Consider the following 20,104-nt stretch of genomic DNA (forward strand, 5'->3'; position numbering starts at 1 on the left):
ATATCGTTTAAATTATGTCAAATCCAGCCAGCAGCATAAATGTTTGGTTCGTCGTTTGTCTACTCTTTCTCGTGTTCCAAAATAGTTTCACCGTGAATATTGGGAAGCTACAAATTATAGGTTGAAGGTATGCAGATTATGTGAAATTTCAATATGAAAAGAAACATATGGCTTAGTCCTATTGCCAGCTCAGGCAAAGACACCAGCACCAGAGTACAAACATCCCACAATATACTAATTTACAAGAAATATGCGAGTTGGATGGAAAACATAAAGCAACTCCACCTCATTTTTTTATGAAACTAATACCAAATCCATTCTAGTTCTAGTACTCTGAGACCATTCATTCATCAAGAAAACTACATTGCACATTTTATCATATAAAACATTGTCCTAGTTAACAACTAGATGATAACACAGCAAGGCCTTGAATTAGCCTCTTTTTTTTTTCCCTTCCTAACTATCATTTCATATTACACAGGAGTAAACAATACCCTACAATCAAATGAATTAGAATCCAATGGTCAAGAAAACTGTACACAAGAATGACTGAAAAGCGGCACATGGGAAAACGCCTTGGGTTAATAATTACAGAACCCCACTCTAAAAGAGGCGGGTAGCTCTGAATGATGAACCGTTCCATATTTGATAATAGTTGTTTCACCAGGAAGTCTCTGTCCACTTCCTCCGTGAAAATGCAAGAATTTAACGGTCCCACATGGCTTCAGGTCTATGCTTCAGCCAATGAATCATCTCTCTGTCCAGTGTAGAGTTATTTATTACAGCATCTAACATTGGGCTGCCAAAGAATTTCGGAGAACTTCTAAACGACCATATCTGATCTTTGGGCCAAGATCTCTGGGGCTGCTTCTCCTAGATAAACAAAACAGATTATCATCACCGACATCAAAGACAAAAAATCACAGAAAACATATCTTACATCTACTGGAATAAGACTGCATTGCTATTGTTGATGGAACCATATCATTTTAGGGAAAATTTTATCCTATGGAAAAACATTTCCCATATGTTGTATTATTTTCCCCAGAACGCAGCTTACTTAGGAAATAAGTTAAGAACTTCAATATTAAAAAGAACTAACCATTCTTGCCAACATAGATCTGACAGTCCTTGGACCATAAACACGATTCTGTGATGGGTTCTGAGCCTTGGCATAAAAGGAACTGATGTCTGGTAAAGACAAACACCCCCTGCTTGCTCTAAGCAAGCTCTGATCTGGATATGTATTACTCTGATTATGCCAAAAAATCAGCTGCCCTAAACAATAGTTTTCACCATATACCTTTCGGTACTCCTGAATCTCTGCTCCCAACTTGTTAGTATACTTGGGGCCTAAGTCAAGTGGACTAATATGGACAGGCGGTGAAGTAATGGTTTGATATTCCTGAAAGAAAACAAGACAATTTAATATACGAAGTTTAAAATGCAAAGAAAAATCCACTGCCCTTGCAGCTAGATATTCATGTTTGGAAAAACATACCTGTATTCTAAAGAAGTACTTGGTATAAGCATAAATATGGAGTAAGTCAGCAGCAGCATCATGCCGACATTTATATGTACAAGAAAGACTTCGAATCTCATCCCTCAACCTATATAGAAAGTGGGAGAAAACAAACTTTAAAGATCGCAAGTTCTGCCGGGTTAAAATACAGACAAGCTAGAAGCAAGAATCAATTACCATAATAGAGATTTCCGAAGCTCTTTCTGAATATCTGCCGAACTTGAAGGATCATGAGCATGGATTTTGGATTTGAGATCATTCAAGATGCCTTCTTCTACATGAGCAGCTATGCACTGAAGAAGTTCCTCAACAAATGAGCCCTCTCCTTTCCAGAGAGACGAAACAACTTCTTCAGGACTGAGCTTCTCGAGAGGAGGTGGTGCTTTCCGCGGATCACCAAAAATACATCTCATAACATACCTTACCTGTAATATCCCATCAAAGATTAAAATCCTCTCCAAACTACAAAGTTAAATGGAAAATTGCTGACGTGCAGTGAGATAAAATTGTATAAGAGTTCATTTCTCGCCTAAAACATGCACAGAAGGGAATATTGGTGAAGTGCATACATGACATTCAACATGAGACGTAAATTTCTCGATCATCTAGAAACTGTCATTACATTTTACATTTAACCTTCCTACCTTAACAGTATTAGCTTGGTGCTTCTTTTAACAAGCCCATAATAGAAACACTAGTCTTTAGCATTCCTCCTTTATGAACATGTTTTAAGTGCCAAACATTTTTTTCTTCATAAAGTTATAAACAAGAATAACAAATAAGCAAATAGAGAGGCACACTCACCTTATCCAGAGTGACAGCAAGATTCTGAAGTCTTTGGTTGTACACTCCCTCCGCCTGAGTCAAACAAAGATATTAAACGAAAATAAAAGTTTCAACAGAATCCGAGAATTCTCAAAATTTGGAGAATTTGGATTGACCCAACTCAACCCAACAAAACAGGTTTTTAAGTTGAGTGATGTGTCCTACCTATAAAATTTTTCTGCCTATAGACTATCATATCACATTCAATGTGGGACAAAAATACCCTATCCCTCATGCCCATCTAGAACATGAGCTGAGTGGCTCGATAACAAATGATCCAACCAATTAAGGGTAGGCTCGAATACCATCTTAAAATTTGGGTTTGGTCTAACTCAACCCTACAAAATCAGCTTGTAAGGTGAAAGATATCTCCCACCTATAACATCTTTAAAAGGGCATATTACATCCACATAGAACTCAAAAGAAAAAAAAAATGTCATCTTTATATATGATAATACATAAATGGAACAGAGTGCACACCTGAACCTCAGCATCACTTCTTTCAACGTCAAGACATACATCTGAAAAATATTTTCTCTTTTCGTCCAGATTATGCTTCAGAATTTCTTCGGGAAGTTTAGTTCTTTCAAAATTGATGAATCTCACCTTCAAAACAGGAGAAATGTCAGGCAAATTTAATACACAGCCACTACAAAAACCAAAAAATATTGATAAAAACACAGAAGGCACATACAAGGCGAGCTGCATAGGCAACAAGCCAATCTGGCAAGCCCCCAAGCAAACAACTTCCTAAACCAGCTCTTCCGAGGTCATTATAGTCCTCTTCAGACACAGAGTTTGATTCACAAGCTTCTAGCATCAAATAATGCCGATCAAGAATTCCATGCGAGTCCTTCAGAACCTGAGAGAAGGGACAACAAATTTCACTCAACAGATGAAGTAACCAAGCGATCTAAATGGAAATACAAATTGCCATTAAAAAAAAATGGAAATATAAATTGTATTGCAACCAGGGTTTCATTATGTAATTGAGGAGTATTAGAATTGAGTACATCTTTAGATATTCCTTCAACTGTACAATTTCCTAAATTGATTGATAAAATTCCTAGAGTATACAACTTCCTAGGTTAACGCTTATTCATTAAGCATTCAATGTATTTGTTGCAACACTATTATAAATACCAGTTGTGAGATCTGAGTATAGACACAAATTACATTATTTTATATGGTAGTATCAGAGTGGGTAGAAAAGCAATTTGTTTATTGACTCTATCGGGAAAGGAAAGCAGACAAATTGTTTTTCTACCCGCTCTGATACTATCATATAAAATTATGTAATTGTTTCAACCATGGCAAGCACGTCCAGTACTTTAACTGAACTCTTCAAATTATCACATTTCTCCTTTTATTTTCTTAGCACTTATAAGTTGAAAATTGTTCAAGCTCAAACCTTTTGAAAAGCCCCTTCACCAGTCAGATTCAGATAGCTCCCACGGCATACTTGGCTTCCACACAGACAAACTGATGCTTCATACTCCTCCTTGCTCTACAGTGAGATGAATACATAATAGGTTTTCATTAGACAAAGATAGTATAAACGCGGATACTTGTACTAACTTGAATAAATAGAAATCAGCAGGCAATGGGACAAACCTCAGTAACAGAATTGTAATCAAATGTGATCTCCTCGCCATGTTGAATTTTACGAACACTATAAATACCAATTTGATACTGACCATCAACAGCAGTGACTCTGAGAAAAGTTTAAAAAATAAATTAAAAAAAATAGATGATAAACCGAAATGGAAAATGTAGCAAAAGGATTATGCCCCAGATTTATAGTCCTCGGCAGCTAATCAATAAATATATCAGAACCATTACTGAGGACAACACTGAAAATATAAAATAAAATAAAAAAATAAAAAAGTACGGACAATGATTTTTTTTGTATGTAACCAAAAAATAAAAGAGAATAGAAGCAACAACTTCGCACATTGAGTTTTTATTTTATTTTCACATGCACAAAACTATTAAAATTTTAGCATGTTAAAACAATTATTTGGCCATAGAAACCATCATAATATTTAAAAGCCTTCTGTCACCGGTTTTCGAAAGAAAACCAGGTGAAGACACATCCAAAATAAAGGAAAACTAAGAAGATAATGATATAAAATGTACAACAAAATTAATCATGATTGTAACTAAAATCAAATCATGACTGTAAATAGGCGAATGTATAGTTTTTGTGGATGTGAGTAGTGGCATGAATGATAAAACAACTTACTTGGCTTCACAATTGGGTCGGCAAGAATGACATATTCGACTGGCGTAATTAGCCTTGTGCATGGCATCAACGACAACTAAGTCGTACCCATCAGCATCGCCCTATCATGAACATTGCTAAATTAGTAAGTGCAGGACTAAAAGATGGGTGAATGGTATTGAGTTAAACATCATAAGCTTTTCATTTTGAATTGACAGGCACCTTTGGTCTCTCAAGGTAGATGTTGTAGAATTCTGGTGCTGGATCTGTACTATCTTTCTGCAGAGATCGAATCCCATCTTGTTTCTCAAACCACTTCCACACAGGATAAACCTGTAAAAAAGATTTAATATAATTGCAATGCCTCCCCATGAAAACATATGATGCCAAAACAAGGATTTCTAAACAGGACCTTCTAATTTATAGAAGATACAACTAAACCATAACAATACATCTATTCAGAAAAACAGACAGCTATATGAACACATTGTGAATGAATCAGGAAACATTCAATACAAAACCTTAGCTGGCAAAGTAAACAAGAATTGATCTAATGCCTACTTAATATGTTTTACATGTAAAGCATAGAAATGTCAAGAATTGTAGAGAATCGATGATACTTATTTTATTCATGAGCCATTCAAAATAAAACTTATTTTATTCATGACAAGAGTACCACAGCAATTAGATGTGTTCACAGTTTTTTATTCTCTCTAGTAGATAGATTATTGCCCAGGAATTTGATATTATGCAGAGCATATGTAAAACACAAATGTTTAGATTTTGGAAAGAATGGATCAAAACCAGTTTAATCAAGTTAGAGAACACAGAATGTATCCATATGACTTTATTCCAGGAACATGCAATTAGTCCAAAGGAAGAGCAACCGCAAAAGATGCAGAATTTCCACATCTAATAATCACAGAAAGAAGCTTCATGGGTGAAATTACACAAGCATATATGACGCCTTACCTCTCCCAGAAACTCCACAACAAAATCATCTTGAGAGAAGCCTTCTTCCTTGTTGCAAACAACACCAAGCCCCTGCATGATCCATCCGAACAGACAGTCTGGGTAAAAAAACAGTTTAAAAGCAGTAAAAGAAAAAATGCCATTGGATGATAGTAATAAATTGGAGTTAAATAACAAGAACATATACCTTTCTATAAGCTACATATTTGTCATCTGGACGACTGTCGATGGCCTTTAGAATACCTTGACACATTCTAATCATTCTTGTATCACAACCTTCTTCAGCACGTCTTTTAATATCATCAATAACAGGCTGCAAAGGGTAGCTCATTGGAGTATTTCCAGTTCCAGTAGAGCTCCTAACATGCGTATTCAATGTTCGAAGGAGCATGTCTTCTATAAACAAATGCTTCTCCTGCAGAGACCAATCTAGCTCCTCTGGCATAGAATCAAGCAAAAGGTTGTGTGTGTAAGGATCAATTCCATAAACTTCTTGCTCAATAACCTCGTCTCCAAGCTGCTTCCTAGGTTTGAAACTTTTGACTTCGGGAAGTTCCATATCTGACTCCTCTGTGCCATTCTTTTGCGCACTCAGCTTCTCTGCATAATCATCTGGTAATGAAACCCGCATCTTCCTCTGCACCTCCTCCTCATCAGCTACAATGCAATAATGATCAATGACTTCATATTTCCTGGTAACTGGAGGAACCAGGCTTGCTTTCGTCATTCGAGCACCCCACTCCCGGTCATCAGTTATAAAATCCAACTCTTCCTCTGGTGAGAAGCATCCATCCCCTCTTGGCTCCCTAACCATAATTTGTGAACGTACTTCATGGTCACTTTCAGACTCAGCCGTAGTATCACTGTCACTCTTTTCATCTTCAAAAGACCTATCAAGATCATCAGATGTTTCACTCTCTGAGTCCATGGATTTCTTATTCAACTTTGATAAGCGCCTCCTAATTTCTCTATCAGAGGTATACTCTACATGGTCCAAAACATTATGTTTTCCATTACTCCTGTACTTCCTTTCATTCACTAATCTACTTTTCTTATACTTCGAGGAAGTAGAGCTTAACATTGGTGGCAAGTCATTGTCCCATGACTTCAGTAGGACGTCTCTACCGTGCACATTCTTAGAACTTGCTTCCAACTGTGTTGTCAGCTGAAGAAATAATGTGACAAGTTGATTCATGTCACTAGCATCACTCCGATTTTTCAATCTGTAATGAATAAGCAAACATGAGTCAAATTTTAACATAAATATTGTGGGCCAGGTGGGGAGGCAAGATACTAGGATTTATACAAACCCACTAAACTTAACATGGATGGAAAACAGCTTTAACGGTAAAACAGTAGAGTACAGATGAGAATCAAATGGATGAACCTCCAAGGCAAGATGATACAGTACTTAATCAGAATTTGGACAAAATTATGAACTATAAGATCTTTGCATCCTAGTGTCCTCAAAACTAATAAACCCTACCATCTTCATTTCAATGTGTCCAACGACAGTATATAAACCAGGCATTGAGAGAAAATGAGAACAATCACTTTCTCCCAAGAAAAAAGGAAAAACAGGAAAAAGAGAACTTACTTCATTGCATCACGGCACATTCTATTTATGTCCTCTTTGACAGAGCTCAATCCATGGCTACTGTAATAACCACTTTTCATTTTGGCCTCAATTTCTGCAACCTATTGATAAAAATAACAAAACAAAAATCATGAGTAACAAAAGGCATATTTATGTAATGAATTTTAAAGAATACATACATCACATTACCTTGGGCACAAAGAAGTCACAGGAGTTTGACTTCATGATTTCCTTTAGTCTTGAAGCAAGGAATTCTTCCATCCTCTTAAAACCGCTTTCAGACTTCTTAATTGCCCAACGCCTTGTACGAGCATCCCTAGATAGAATGGAAGAGGACTTTCTGGCATCATAAAGTTTGGACCGCTTGTATAGGTTTTGACGAAATAATTGCTTTGCTGAGTCTCTCTTTTCAACACTTTCAAAATACTCCTTCAACTGACCAAAATCATCCATTCCTAAATTGCTGGATTTGGAAGTAGACGAAGCTTGCTCTGTAATATGTTTAAGGCTTCTAATTTTATGAGGCTCCTCTGCAATTCTATCCTTGCGTGAACTTCTGCTATTGATCCATTTCACATTGGTAAACTTAGGAGTTAGCTCAGCAAACTGGCTGCATCCTCTGATGTCTATGGTACATAAACCGGGAAATGAAAGAAGAAGTTTCTCAAGCATGTCAGCCGTAATATTGTTACAGCCCATTAGAATTATAGAATTGATCTTGGCTTTCTCATAAGCATTCTGCAGACAAAATAAACAAGTCATGTGTGGAGGAAGAATAAAAAACATACCGAAAATGTGAATCAGAAAATATATATATCAAACCTACCATAATGTTCCACAACACAGTATCAGTGCAAGAATGCCCTAAGGATGACAAATTGACCTGTATTGAAACTTCCTTGTAAAACCTTACAGCAGCACTCCAATGCTTGCAGGTCATTGATGCAAATACAAGGGACTTAAAGTCAGATCTCAAAAAGTGGAAAATCCGTGCCAAAACTGGACCATCCAATAAGCCCCAGCTTCCAACTTCAGAATCAGCGATACCAACTTCTTCTTTGGGAAAAGTAGCATCACCACATAGATCCTCAAAAGTGGGTTCATTCTTGTCAATGGTAACATCATCTTCCAAACCACTGTCTTCTTCACTATCATCAACCAGCATCCGGGCTCTTTTGGCAGCTCGTGTGTCGCCTTCTGATAATTTACATACCCCGATACACACAATAAATCAATAAAATTAATGAGACCACTTGAATGGAATTTCCAGAATAAGTCTAATCTGAAACAAAAGCAAAAGCAGACAAGAACAAAATTTACAGAGATAAAGAAGGGAGGGGGGAATGTGAAGGACTAACAATTACCTGATTTCCAATATATCTGTTTCTCAATATCTTTCTTCGGTTGTTTTGCATTGATCCAAGGATCTAAAACCTCATTTATAGCAGCGGCCAACTCCCGGCTCTTGTATGATTTCATAACCAGTTCATGCAGCCTCCCACGAGTAAAACCAACAAATTGAGGGTGAATTCTGTTAAACAAACTTGAACTTGTGTGAAACTCATCATAGAAAACACCTTGAGTTTGCTTTGACAGATGATCAGAGCATGCACCCAACGTTGAACTGCTTTTTTGGTGGCTCGTGTGGCAGACATTTGAAGTTTCTGCGGCAGAAGCAATAGGAACCCAGAGTTTATCACATTTCCTAAAAACACTGCTATGCCTTTTTATAATTCCTTGATCTACTAAATATTGTAGCTCTGAAAATGATGAAGGCCCTTTCTCACGCCCAGAACCATCAATGTAATACCAGTCACCCAAATGTAGCTGCAACTCCTGGATAGTACAGAGATGGTCTTTAGGGACACTAATGAACTCCGTGCTTTGGTAAGAACCCTGATCACTAACTGATTTTGACTGAGAATCTTCTTCAGTTGATGATCTCCTACTATCGCTGGTTGAAGTGAATGGCCGAGTTGACCTTGGATGCTGTCTATCCTTGCCTCGGGTCTGGTGGCGTGAGTCAGAGAGCAACAATCCCTGGTCATTGACAACGCATGCATTTATTCTTACCACCGAAAGAACATTACCTTTCACTCCTTTGACAAAAGGAGGCTTACTTTGTACTGACCTACTTGCAGCATTGCAATCAACCCACTCATCAACACCAACAGCCCACAAAGGGAGATCAAGCCTCCTGTTTTGAGAAGGAAAATACAAGTCATCTTTTTCAGGCCATCGAGGATCTTCACATCTAGACTTTGGCATATGGCACAATGGAAAACCATTATTTAGAACAAGTTTTTTCCTAGAAGATCTATCTTGGGCATCATCATTCCTCTTCCAGTCGCCACCTTTGCATGACCAACGAGTGGAAAACCAATCATTAGGAATGCCAATGCCAAGTCCATTATCCTTGTTGTCAAAAGATATACTTATCTGAGATTCAGAATCTCTTGATGCTAAATCAGTACTTGAATCACAATCTTCCCTATTGCAGGAAACATGCCAAGGAAAACCTGAACAGAGACAAACACTTTTGTCACAGCCTCACAAGAAATATAACTCTAAGTGCATGTCCATTTACTTTTGAAATTTCCCAGATGAAGAATAATGATAATGTACAAAATAGTTTTTGGTGCATTGGAATAACACCACGAATTAAATTGCAACTTTGAGTTCCACATAAGATGCAAATTATAACCAGACTTGGTTTGCATTTTTTAAATAAAAATTTAGAAGTAAGATTTTATTCAGCTAATCTGCTTCCAATGTATAAATGAATTCAAAATTTCAGACCATCACAACTCACGATATCAATGGCAAAGATGAAAAGAAACCATTGGATTGACCAAAACTTTTTTTAACTGAGAGAATTAGAAAAACTAGGCAAGCATAAGAAAATGTTTTTTTTTTTTTTACAAAAGAAAAGGGTTATTGAGTAAAGAATAAAATGATATGCAAATTGCAAAATACAAAATATTTATAAATAATCACCAAAGTGTTTTATAGACCGTTCAAAAGCTATTTAGATTTCAGGCACCAACTCATAATGCATATACTTAAAACTGACCAAACCACAGTACAAAACAAGTCAATGCTTATATATAACGTTGAAACATGTATAATCTCTCAATTGTTACCAACATCAAGACAATGCGCAAACAGACAACTCCCATAATAAAACAACCTCAATAATGCCAAGTAACCTAAAACCAAAACAAAATGAAATTTACCAAAAAGACCAACAGTTAAAATCACCAAAGCAGAATACATACCTTCATAGTCTCCTAATCCTTCCTCTTTCACATATTCAAATTTCATTTGCAAAGCTTCTGCAAATAAAACATAATAATTACCAAATTTGGAAAAGATATTTCAGAGTAAATAGAGGGGGAAAATTAAATTCCTGAGATATTTGACACTATTTAAGGAAATTCAAAAGAATAACGTTCACAGAATAAAATACCTTTTACTGCCTCAAGTTCCATCCCAGGAATGACATCATAACCCTCCAACAGATTTTGAACTCTTTCATCAATGTAGAAGTTGTCCAAACGTTCAGACGTAAGCACACTCTCATTAGGGTGTATGTGTGGCCGCGTGGGGGCCAGCATTTCCGGATGATTCTCAGGACCAGATTGAATATCTGCAGTATCGGCCAAAAGATTACCAGAAGCTTCCGGAGGATTTACAAGCTGAGTTATTGTATCTGACACAATTGAAGGAAAACTCTGAGCAACCAATGGTGACGCTGCATTTTCAACTGTTAACCATCTATCACTATCCAAGTGCTTGATAAAGTGATCTGACATTAGTACCCCTTCATCAACAAGGACCTTGATGTCACACAATTTAGCAGGCCCATTTTCTATACCTTCATAGTCAAGGTAAAACCATTTCCCTGATGACAAATCTGTCACCATAGGGACATGAGGAGGGGTATCACAAATGTCCATATCTTCTTCCATTGAAAGCAGCTCATCAGGAGGTGGTTGTGGCTCACAGTGAGGAGATTCTTTCTTGTTAACAGTTGGGCTACAGGACTGCTGTTCCTCAACGTCAACAGGTTGACTACTACTAATATCTTTCTCAATTGACTCATTGATGTTTTGGATGTTTCTTTCACCTTGAGATTCTGTAACTGAACAATTTGACTCCCTTTGAATGTGCTTATCTTCATCACTCTTACAACTATTTGGGGAGTTATGCGTTTCACTTGATGAGGTTTTGCAACTTGTTTCTTCATGAACATCTTTCCTAGTTCGATCAAGGGGGGATTGTTCCACTAAATTTGGAGTCAAATCCCTGCGATCATGACGCCAACCTTGATCTTGTGGCGACTTCTCGGTGCGTACTGGACTTCTCAACTTATGATCATGCGGTCGCCAACCTTGATCTTGGGGTGACTGCTCAGTGCGTGCTGGACTTCTCAACTTATGATCATGCTGTCGCCATCCTTGATCTTGGGGTGACTGCTCGGTGCGTGCTGGACTTTTCAACTTATGATCATGCTGTCGCCAACGTTGATCTTGGGGTGACTGCTCGGTGCGTGCTGGAGTTTTCAACTTATGGTCATGCTGTCGACTTCTGTCCCAGCTCATCGTATATGGGGACCTCTCCCGAACATGGGGAGATCTCTCCCGACCATGGGGGGATTTCTCCCGGCTATATGGAGATCTCTCACGACCAAAGGGTGATCGGCGAACTGGAGTGCGGTCTCTATGATCATAATACCTGCTTCGGTCACGTGGGGACCACTCAGAATGAACAGGACTGCGTTCATGCCTGTCATAAGCTGGTCTTGCAGACAAAGAAGATTCATGATTTCTAGAAGAATACTTTTCAGCAGATAGTCTAGTAGAATTATTATTTCTATAAGACTGTTCCTCAGGGCGACGAGAATAGTTCTCTGAATAACCACAGCGATAGCTATCATCAGAAAGCCTTCGACTTTTTAAACTTGTAAAATCTGCAGAATGCTTCCGCTCATAGCTGTCAAAATCATTACCGAGCCTCTTCAAGCGACTTCCAGAAGAAGTGTAATCTCGTGTATGATCCTTACCATTGTTATAAACATTTTTCTCGTCATCTACAATCTTTGAACTGATCCTTACATTCCTCTGCTGTGCATTCTCCCACCTGGGAGAATTTTTCGCTTGCTGATTCCCGCTTCTATTAATGAACTCTTTCTTCCTAAAAGAATCTTCACCTGTATATCTCCAAGAAGGTGGTGGAGTACGTTCGCGTTGAAATTTCCACCCTTTGTCCTTACCTGAATAATGTCTTCGGTTACTGCTGCTACCATAATCATTCTTCCCCATTTCACCCTTATACCATCTATCCGGAACAAATTCTCCCTTCTCAACATCATGATTCATACCTCTCCATGGTCCATATTGATTTTCTCCTCTCCTACCCTTCTCAGAAACTATCTCCCCTCTTTCCACATCATCTCTTCTCCACTTCCAAGAATGAATCTCTCCCTTCTCAAACTCCCTTGATTTCCATCTATCCCCGTTCTCAATCTCACTTCGTCTCGGCATCAAATTCATCTCCGGCAAAAACTCTCCATTTTCAACTTCAATTTCACTTCTAGGCCACTTGGAAGTAGTAGTAACCAACTCACCTTCTTCCACTTCTTCCTTCAACACCTTATCACCACATATCATTTCACCATTCTCAAAATCACCACTACTCCTTTTACTCACTCTATCCAACCCTAATTCACTCTTCCTCGACTTCATATTCTTCCTTTCACTATCAGAAAACTTAAGCAACTTGGAGTTGAAGCCATTCCCATTACTGCCTCCGCAATGCGTTTTCTCTGAACTCGATAACTTCTCCATAATATACTGCAAAGGCATGCATGCGACACCTCCATCGCCCATGGAAATCTCACCTTCAACGTTAGAAAACCCTAACTCTCCCTTTCTCCAGGACTATTGATGCTCATGCTGCAAATTCTTCACCTCTTCTTAATGCTCGCAAAATCAAAAACCCTAAATTAACACCAGAAAAAAAATAATTAGCACACAGATTAAAATTTAAAACAAACAAACAAATTAAAAAAATGCATATAATTCAATTCAAAACCAAAATACTCAACCGAACGAGAAATTTTACGTGAGAAAAAAAAATCGGTTCGTGATTTGAACAGTAAGAAGCTACTAGATTGAAAAGAAAAACGAGAGGAAGAAGATGAAGATGGAGATGAGAAATTACCGATAAAATGAAAGAGATAGATCGGAGAAGAAGCGTTGTGGTGGTGATGGTGGTGATGAATCTACGAGATTGAGAAGAAATGAGATCGAGAAGTGTGAATTTATCGCGAGATGAAAATTGATGAATGAATAATAGGGTAATTAGTAACAGTGGGTTTTTTCTTTTCTTTTCTTTTTTCTTTCTTCTCTTTCGCGCTTCGTTTTTTCTTCTTCTTTGCGTTTGTGTGTTCGTTCTTGTTGTTGCTCGCTCTGGAATGGATTAATTAATTAATTAATTAAAGACCAAATCACGAAAACCTTCGTTTTATTATTTTCAACTTTTTTTTTTTTGAGTTTAATTGTTGTACACCGTCAGTGTAACATTTTTTTACACATGCATCCAATAACACGTTGCCACATCATTTAATGAATGTGACACATCATGTGTTTTTAATTACCATACATGATGTGTCGGTATATTATTGGATGCATGTGCAAAATAACTTTACACCGACGGTGCATATAAATTAAATTCTTTTTTTTTTGTTATTGTTATTTATCGTTGGATTGAAATACGAAAATACCCTTATGGAGGGGTAATAATTAATGAGTGATGATATAGATTTGGGCTTGGGGTTGACTCAACGGGGAAAGTCCAAACGGGTTTTTCATTCGCTACTGCATAATCAAATTTAGTGTGTCTCTTTAATGTTGTCCGAATTAATTATTGAATGATTTTTTTTTTTTGACGATTATTGAATGAAATATTTATGCTTTATAAGAAAAATGATTTTTTTTTTAGTCAAAAGAAAAATGGTTTTTTGGACAATTGACTCTTTTTGTACTAAAAAAACAAAATTAGTTTTTAATAAGGAAAAGTTTTTTTTTTTTATTTACAAAAATTAGGAAAAGTGTTAATGTGTTTTTTTTTTTTTTACAATGGAGCTGTGAATCGAACCCACGACCTCTAGCATACTATCCGAATCGAAAATTGCTTTTTAGATCTCTCATGTGTCTCCGAAACCGCCCAAAATACCCCCGGTTTTGGTCTGAGTATCGTTCGGTACATACGAACCGAAGGTTAAATTTTCGGTTCGTAACTACCGTAAGCGTGTTTCATTGCTATCTTAGGGCGCAAAACCAGGAATAACTCCAATTCGATAGGCTGGTACCGAAAACGCTAACGTTTGGTAGGTATGTACCAAAAACGCTAACGTTCGGTAGTATTGTACCGAACACGCTAACGTTCGGTATGCGCGAACCGAAAGTGTCTAATATACCAGCAAGACCCCCAAAACCTTCATCAGTTGCATGAAAACGGTTTGCAAGGAGAGCATAGGGCGATTTTGAGGATTTCTATCGCAAATTGAGGGTTTCATCAGTAGAACAACGATTTCACTCTGATCCTTCCATTTCACTCTGCTAATCCTCGAACCCATCTCTACAAGTAAGATTTCAAACTCATCTCTCTCATTTTCTTGCTTTTTATTATGTTGTTGATTTTGATTTGATTATGTTCTTGTTTATGGTGTTGATTCCAACAAATTTCGGATGGATAAACGGTTTAAAGTAAAGATTACCTGTTGTATGACTCCAAATGAGTATAGGATCCCTTTTTGAGTGATGAACTGTTGCTTTGATGCCTTCAAAACCTCCCAAAAACGCCGTAGATCGCAACAATCCCGATTGAGTGTCCGAGTGATTATGAAAGTACAGTTTTCTGTCACTTCGGTAACTGCGACCGGAACCCAACGTTTTCGGTACCTACAAACCGAAACGGTTAAAAAAAAACGTTCAGGTGGTAACTACCGAAATTGAGTTTACAGCCCCCCTATGTTTCCCTCGCGTAGCAATATTTCGGGTTATATGAGACGAATCTATGTACTTTCGGGTTTCATGTACCGAACGGTTTTTTCCAAGGGCAAAGCGGTGAACATGGGGGTTTTGGGAGACGAATAAGGGGTCTAAAGAGCAATTTTCATCTGAATCTCTCACCACTAGACCAAACCTAATGGTTTAAAAATGTTACTTGGTGGAATCGAACCCACTTTGTGGTTTTAACATGTGCATTAAAAAAAAAAAAATTATGAATAAAATATTAAATTTATTGAAACAAATTATGATAAAATCAAATTAGACATTAATTAAGTCAACCATATATTAATTAGAAATTGATTAAAAAGATTAAAGTTAAATATAGTGGATAAGATCAAATTAATATATATATAGTTTATTGAGATATTTATGCTAAATAAAGAAAATTGAAAAATAGAAAAGAAAAATGAAAATGTTGACTAATCGAAAAATACAAAGAAATAATAAATTTATTGAAACAAAATAGGTTAAAATTTAGTTATATATTAATTATTTTATGCCATAAAATAATTATAATTAAATTAAATATTTAGTGGATAGGTTCAAAGAACTATATATACTATATAGGCTAGTTTGGATTTAGTTTATTTTTTAGCTTATAAAAATAACGTATGCAAATAAATAAACCTTTATGTTAATTTATAAGTTTTCAGGCGGTGGGATTGGTCCCCTTGGATTAGTCGGTCCTAAGGCCGAATATCAAGTTTTCAAAAAAAAAAAAAAAAAAAAAATTTATAAGTTTTCACTAACAAAAATTGTATCTTTATAAGTCGTTTTCTCGTAAACTATCTTTAAAAACTTATAATTATATATAAAAGCTTATTCATTTACATAAAATGTGTTCATGCTAAGGTTATTTGTGTGAATGCCCAATCAACAAGAATGTTAAGCTAGGATTTAATATAACGTGATAATAAAACGTAGTGAATTTATTGATCGGCGGCCTTTATATAGGTGCCCTCTAGACCTAGAGGGGGTGGCGGCCACGCCTCCTTAATAGGAGGGGTAGTTGGGCTCGCTCCCTAGTCATTCGGCTCATGAGGCCTGTAAAAGGGGAGCTATCTAATAACTCATCTCTGAGTTGTACTTATCTGTTCCAGTTCAGTTGGTTTGGTGGGCCCAATCGAATTTGGGGACTCACCTAGTACAAGCTATTTTACATAAGATCAAAAATAAGTCAATTCAAATGGGACCATAGTCTGTTGAAATATTTATGTCAAATACGAAATCAATTTTAAAAAATAGAAAAAAATTAAAATATTGAGAATTTTAAAAAGAAATTTTTATCACATCAAAGAAAAAGAAATTTATTGAAGAAAAACAAAGTAATTAGAAATTAAATAAATATTTAGTGGATATGATCAATGTAATTTATGTTATTTATTGATATATTTTTGTTAAATAAAGAAAATCAGTTTTAAAAAATAAAAATAAAATATTAAAAGTAAATTTGGAAACGGATTAGACATTAAATAAGGTTGTGTGCATGAACATGCATATAGTATATTAGATTGAAATTAATTAAATTTATAATTTCAATAATACTATATCTTAAAAATAAATATAATAGTTGAATATCTAATGTTATAATAAAATGTATAACAAATAAATTGACAAAGACATGTATAAATTACCAATTAAGTGTGAATCTTCATTCTTAGTTTCAAATATATCATCTTACATTGTGAATTTAAAGACAGAAGGAAAGAGTGATTGGTGGAGGAAAATATATAGAAGGGAAGATTTGGTATGAAAAGGTCCACAATAAATTTGGTGGAAGAAAACATATGTCATCATGTAATTTTTTTTTTTTGAAGAAGTGTGTCACTATGTTATTGGATAGCTGCGCCATATTAGCGGTCTGTTAAAGAGACTATTCTTGATTATATGGTAAAATGTAAGGACTAAAAATAATGGTGGTAAAAATAAACCTCTTAATCTTGTCACTTGAGTTAATCGGGTTTTGCATGTGGGCCAAAAAAGTTACACTGCGGCCCATTTTATTTATCTAATCAGGCCATTTCTCCCTTTTGGGCTTGAATGGGTGGAGAAGTGTCAACTAGCCCTTTTTATTATGAATTTTTTTCTTTCCAACTCCTCGTGTTTCTTTTCTACTCCCCGTTTTCCGTTTTTGCCCTTATATAAAAACTTCAAAACGTATTTTCTGAAATTTTCCGAAGTTTTTTTAGTTCAAATTCTGAAAAAAATCGAAAAACACATTTCGAAGTTTTTTCCAAGGCAGAAAAAAAAAATAATCAAAAAACGCATTCTGAAATATTTATTCAATGGCAGGAATAGGAAATCGAGGGGTGGAAAAGAAACACAGGGTGGGGAGAGAAAAATTATTTTATTTTCAGTCTAGTTGGGTCTTAGTCCAATATACATTTTATTTAAAAAAATTTATTAAAAGAAGAGGTGGTTTTTTATTCAAATGAATAAAGTGAAGAGTATTAACTATTAACCTTCTAAAAAAATAGGTGGATATAAATTAGCAAATTTTAATATACTAACATATATTAAATTTAGTGATATATATAATTATATAAATCTATGAGGTTCTAAGTTTGAGTAACGTTAAAGTGTTCTTGGAGAAGGGTAATGAAATTATTTTGTAAGTGTTTTAGGTGCTCTAAAGGTTTTTTCTGCCTTGTTTGTATAGGAGACCATCCCCTCATCTTAATTTTTTTTTTTTATAAAAAAATAGTGGTTTTGTTTGGGCCTTATGTAATGAATTTTGAATGATATGAAAAAAAATGCAAACTATTGAAAGTTGAGTTTGTTTGGTTTTAGAACGAAACACGGAAAAAAAAAAACTTAATCAATTTAATTGGTTTGGACATTGTCGTTAAAATAATGAATTGATTTGAATCTTCAAAAATGAATTTATGTATTAGTCCCTGTAATTTTTTAGTCCTTTTAAATACTTATGTCCATGTGATGTATTAAACGTTGTTCATAGCATTAAAATCCAATTCAACAAGTATCAACATGATAGAAGATTAATAGTAGTTAATTAAATAATTATTAGGTAGTATTTAATTAAGTAATTTAGATATTAATGAGATATATTATTTATATTATTAGTTTGATATTTATGTTATTGGATTGTCAAATGGGCTTTATTCTCTTAGGCCCATTAGGAGTCCTATATATGTAGTGTTCTTTCATATTTTAACATAATGAATGAAAATGAAGTCTTTTATTTATCTTTATTTATTTGCATTTCTTTATTGTTTTCCTAAGTTTAGCTTAGTGTAGCTTGATAGAGCTTCAACTCTCTATCAATTGGTGCTTTCATTCTTGAACACCAACACCTCCCATGGCTTATTCAACCCTTCAACCTCCATATTATCATCCCATAACCACCCCAGTTCCAGATCCATCTTCATATTATCCCTCCCACACTCCTCCATTCTATTCTACCACCACACCACCTACCTCCACCCATACGTTGCAACAACAAACCTGTGTCTCACCAAATTCCTTCTACCACCAACATCCACCCCAAAACCATATCAGTAACCATTTTCCATGGGTTTCACACCCACCCTTCAATATCTCCCACACTACCACCCCTCAACAACCATCATCTTCACCCTCACCTTCACCCAACCCATATATCTCCTCACCGTCACCACAAACACTCCCTCCTTCAAGATTAGAGACAAAACTTTCTAATTTTGATGGAAGCGAAGATGCTTATTGGTGGATTATTTGCTCTGAAAAATCCTTCAACAACAGGAATCATAGCTTATCAGATGCAGAGAAAATAATTGAAAGTATTTTAGCATTGAGAGGTGCTGCTCTCACATGGTGGTTCAGCTGGTTTCCCACACACCGAAGGCCAAGTTGGGACTCATTCACATGTGGATTGCTTCGGCAATTCAAGCCTGAATGGATACCCATTTTACCCATTGATGGTGAAGAGGAACCACCAGAAGAAGACGGTGAATTCATAGCTTCAATTGAAGAAAAAGAACCAATAGTGATAGAAGAAGCAGAAAAATTTGTTACTGGTGGGAGTGATATTTGCTTCATGACCGATCTAAATCTTGAAATAATTGAGAAAGAAAACAAAGAGGAGAAAGAGCAGGAATTATCACAGTTTCCACCTACGTGTCCAAAACTGCCACCACCACAGTTTCTTTCAACTGTGTCGTCGCCGGCGCTGCTGCCACCACCACCACAAGGACCTGTTCCTCTACTTGAGCCGTCGTCCAAACAACTCCTGAAGTCACTGGAAACCAACATCTCTCCGGCGTTGAAGTCGCCGTCTAAACTGCCGGAACCATCAAATCCAAAATTTCTGTCAGAAACCTTCTCAGTTCCACCTCCGGCGAGTCGACCGCCGTCGAAACCGCCAGATCCATCATCAAGCTTTCTCATATCTCAGTCTCAGCTTCGAACACCACCGTGCTTCTCAAAGTCACCGCTCATCAACTCACTACCGCGGCCACCGGAAAATCTCTCATCTCTAATTCCGGCGTCACCGCCGCCTCCTCCACCAGCCAAACCACCAGACTTACTTGTTCTGCTGCAAATATCTTCACGCGGTTTCAGCGGTACTATCAATTCACTAGGGGACAAACTACATCCCTCCTTATGCCACCTATCACCCACTAAACAAATCCCTCCAATACAAAATTGCCACATGTCCAAATTATTTTGTCTACTAGCACAACAACCCACAAACACCGCAGGTTGTCAAATGGGCTTTATTCTCTTAGGCCCATTAGGAGTCCTATATATGTAGTGTTCTTTCATATTTTAACATAATGAATGAAAATGAAGTCTTTTATTTATCTTTATTTATTTGCATTTCTTTATTGTTTTCCTAGGTTTAGCTTAGTGTAGCTTGATAGAGCTTCAACTCTCTATCACAACAC

General features: G+C 36.4%; 1 protein-coding gene across 2 annotated transcripts; it reads right to left on the reverse strand.

Moving 5' to 3' along the window:
• Positions 1–264: 264 nt before the first annotated feature.
• Positions 265–13,636, reverse strand: LOC123900121 (histone-lysine N-methyltransferase ATXR3-like). 2 transcript variants are annotated; one of them, XM_045951446.1, is made up of 20 exons: positions 13,366–13,636; positions 10,610–13,142; positions 10,419–10,475; positions 8,505–9,659; positions 7,967–8,337; positions 7,330–7,878; positions 7,141–7,241; positions 5,731–6,766; positions 5,544–5,615; positions 4,794–4,904; positions 4,593–4,693; positions 3,962–4,061; positions 3,759–3,854; positions 3,042–3,209; positions 2,828–2,953; positions 2,327–2,380; positions 1,700–1,947; positions 1,502–1,610; positions 1,103–1,405; positions 265–873 (listed from the first exon to the last, which is right to left on the reverse strand). In XM_045951446.1, the coding sequence occupies exons 2-20, from the start codon at positions 13,029–13,031 to the stop codon at positions 706–708; spliced, it is 7,347 nt and encodes a 2,448-aa protein (XP_045807402.1). In that variant the 5' UTR covers positions 13,032–13,142; positions 13,366–13,636; the 3' UTR covers positions 265–705. The 2 variants fall into 2 exon arrangements, 1 of the variants encoding a protein (XP_045807402.1); XR_006805804.1 differs by lacking the exons at positions 265–873; positions 1,103–1,405; positions 1,502–1,610; ... (3 more) ...; positions 3,042–3,209; positions 3,759–3,854 and having other exon boundaries at positions 5,544–5,641; positions 13,366–13,627.
• Positions 13,637–20,104: the final 6,468 nt, after the last annotated feature.

This window comes from Trifolium pratense, linkage group LG7, assembly GCF_020283565.1.
Source record: "Trifolium pratense cultivar HEN17-A07 linkage group LG7, ARS_RC_1.1, whole genome shotgun sequence".
Classification (NCBI taxonomy): domain Eukaryota; kingdom Viridiplantae; phylum Streptophyta; class Magnoliopsida; order Fabales; family Fabaceae; genus Trifolium; species Trifolium pratense.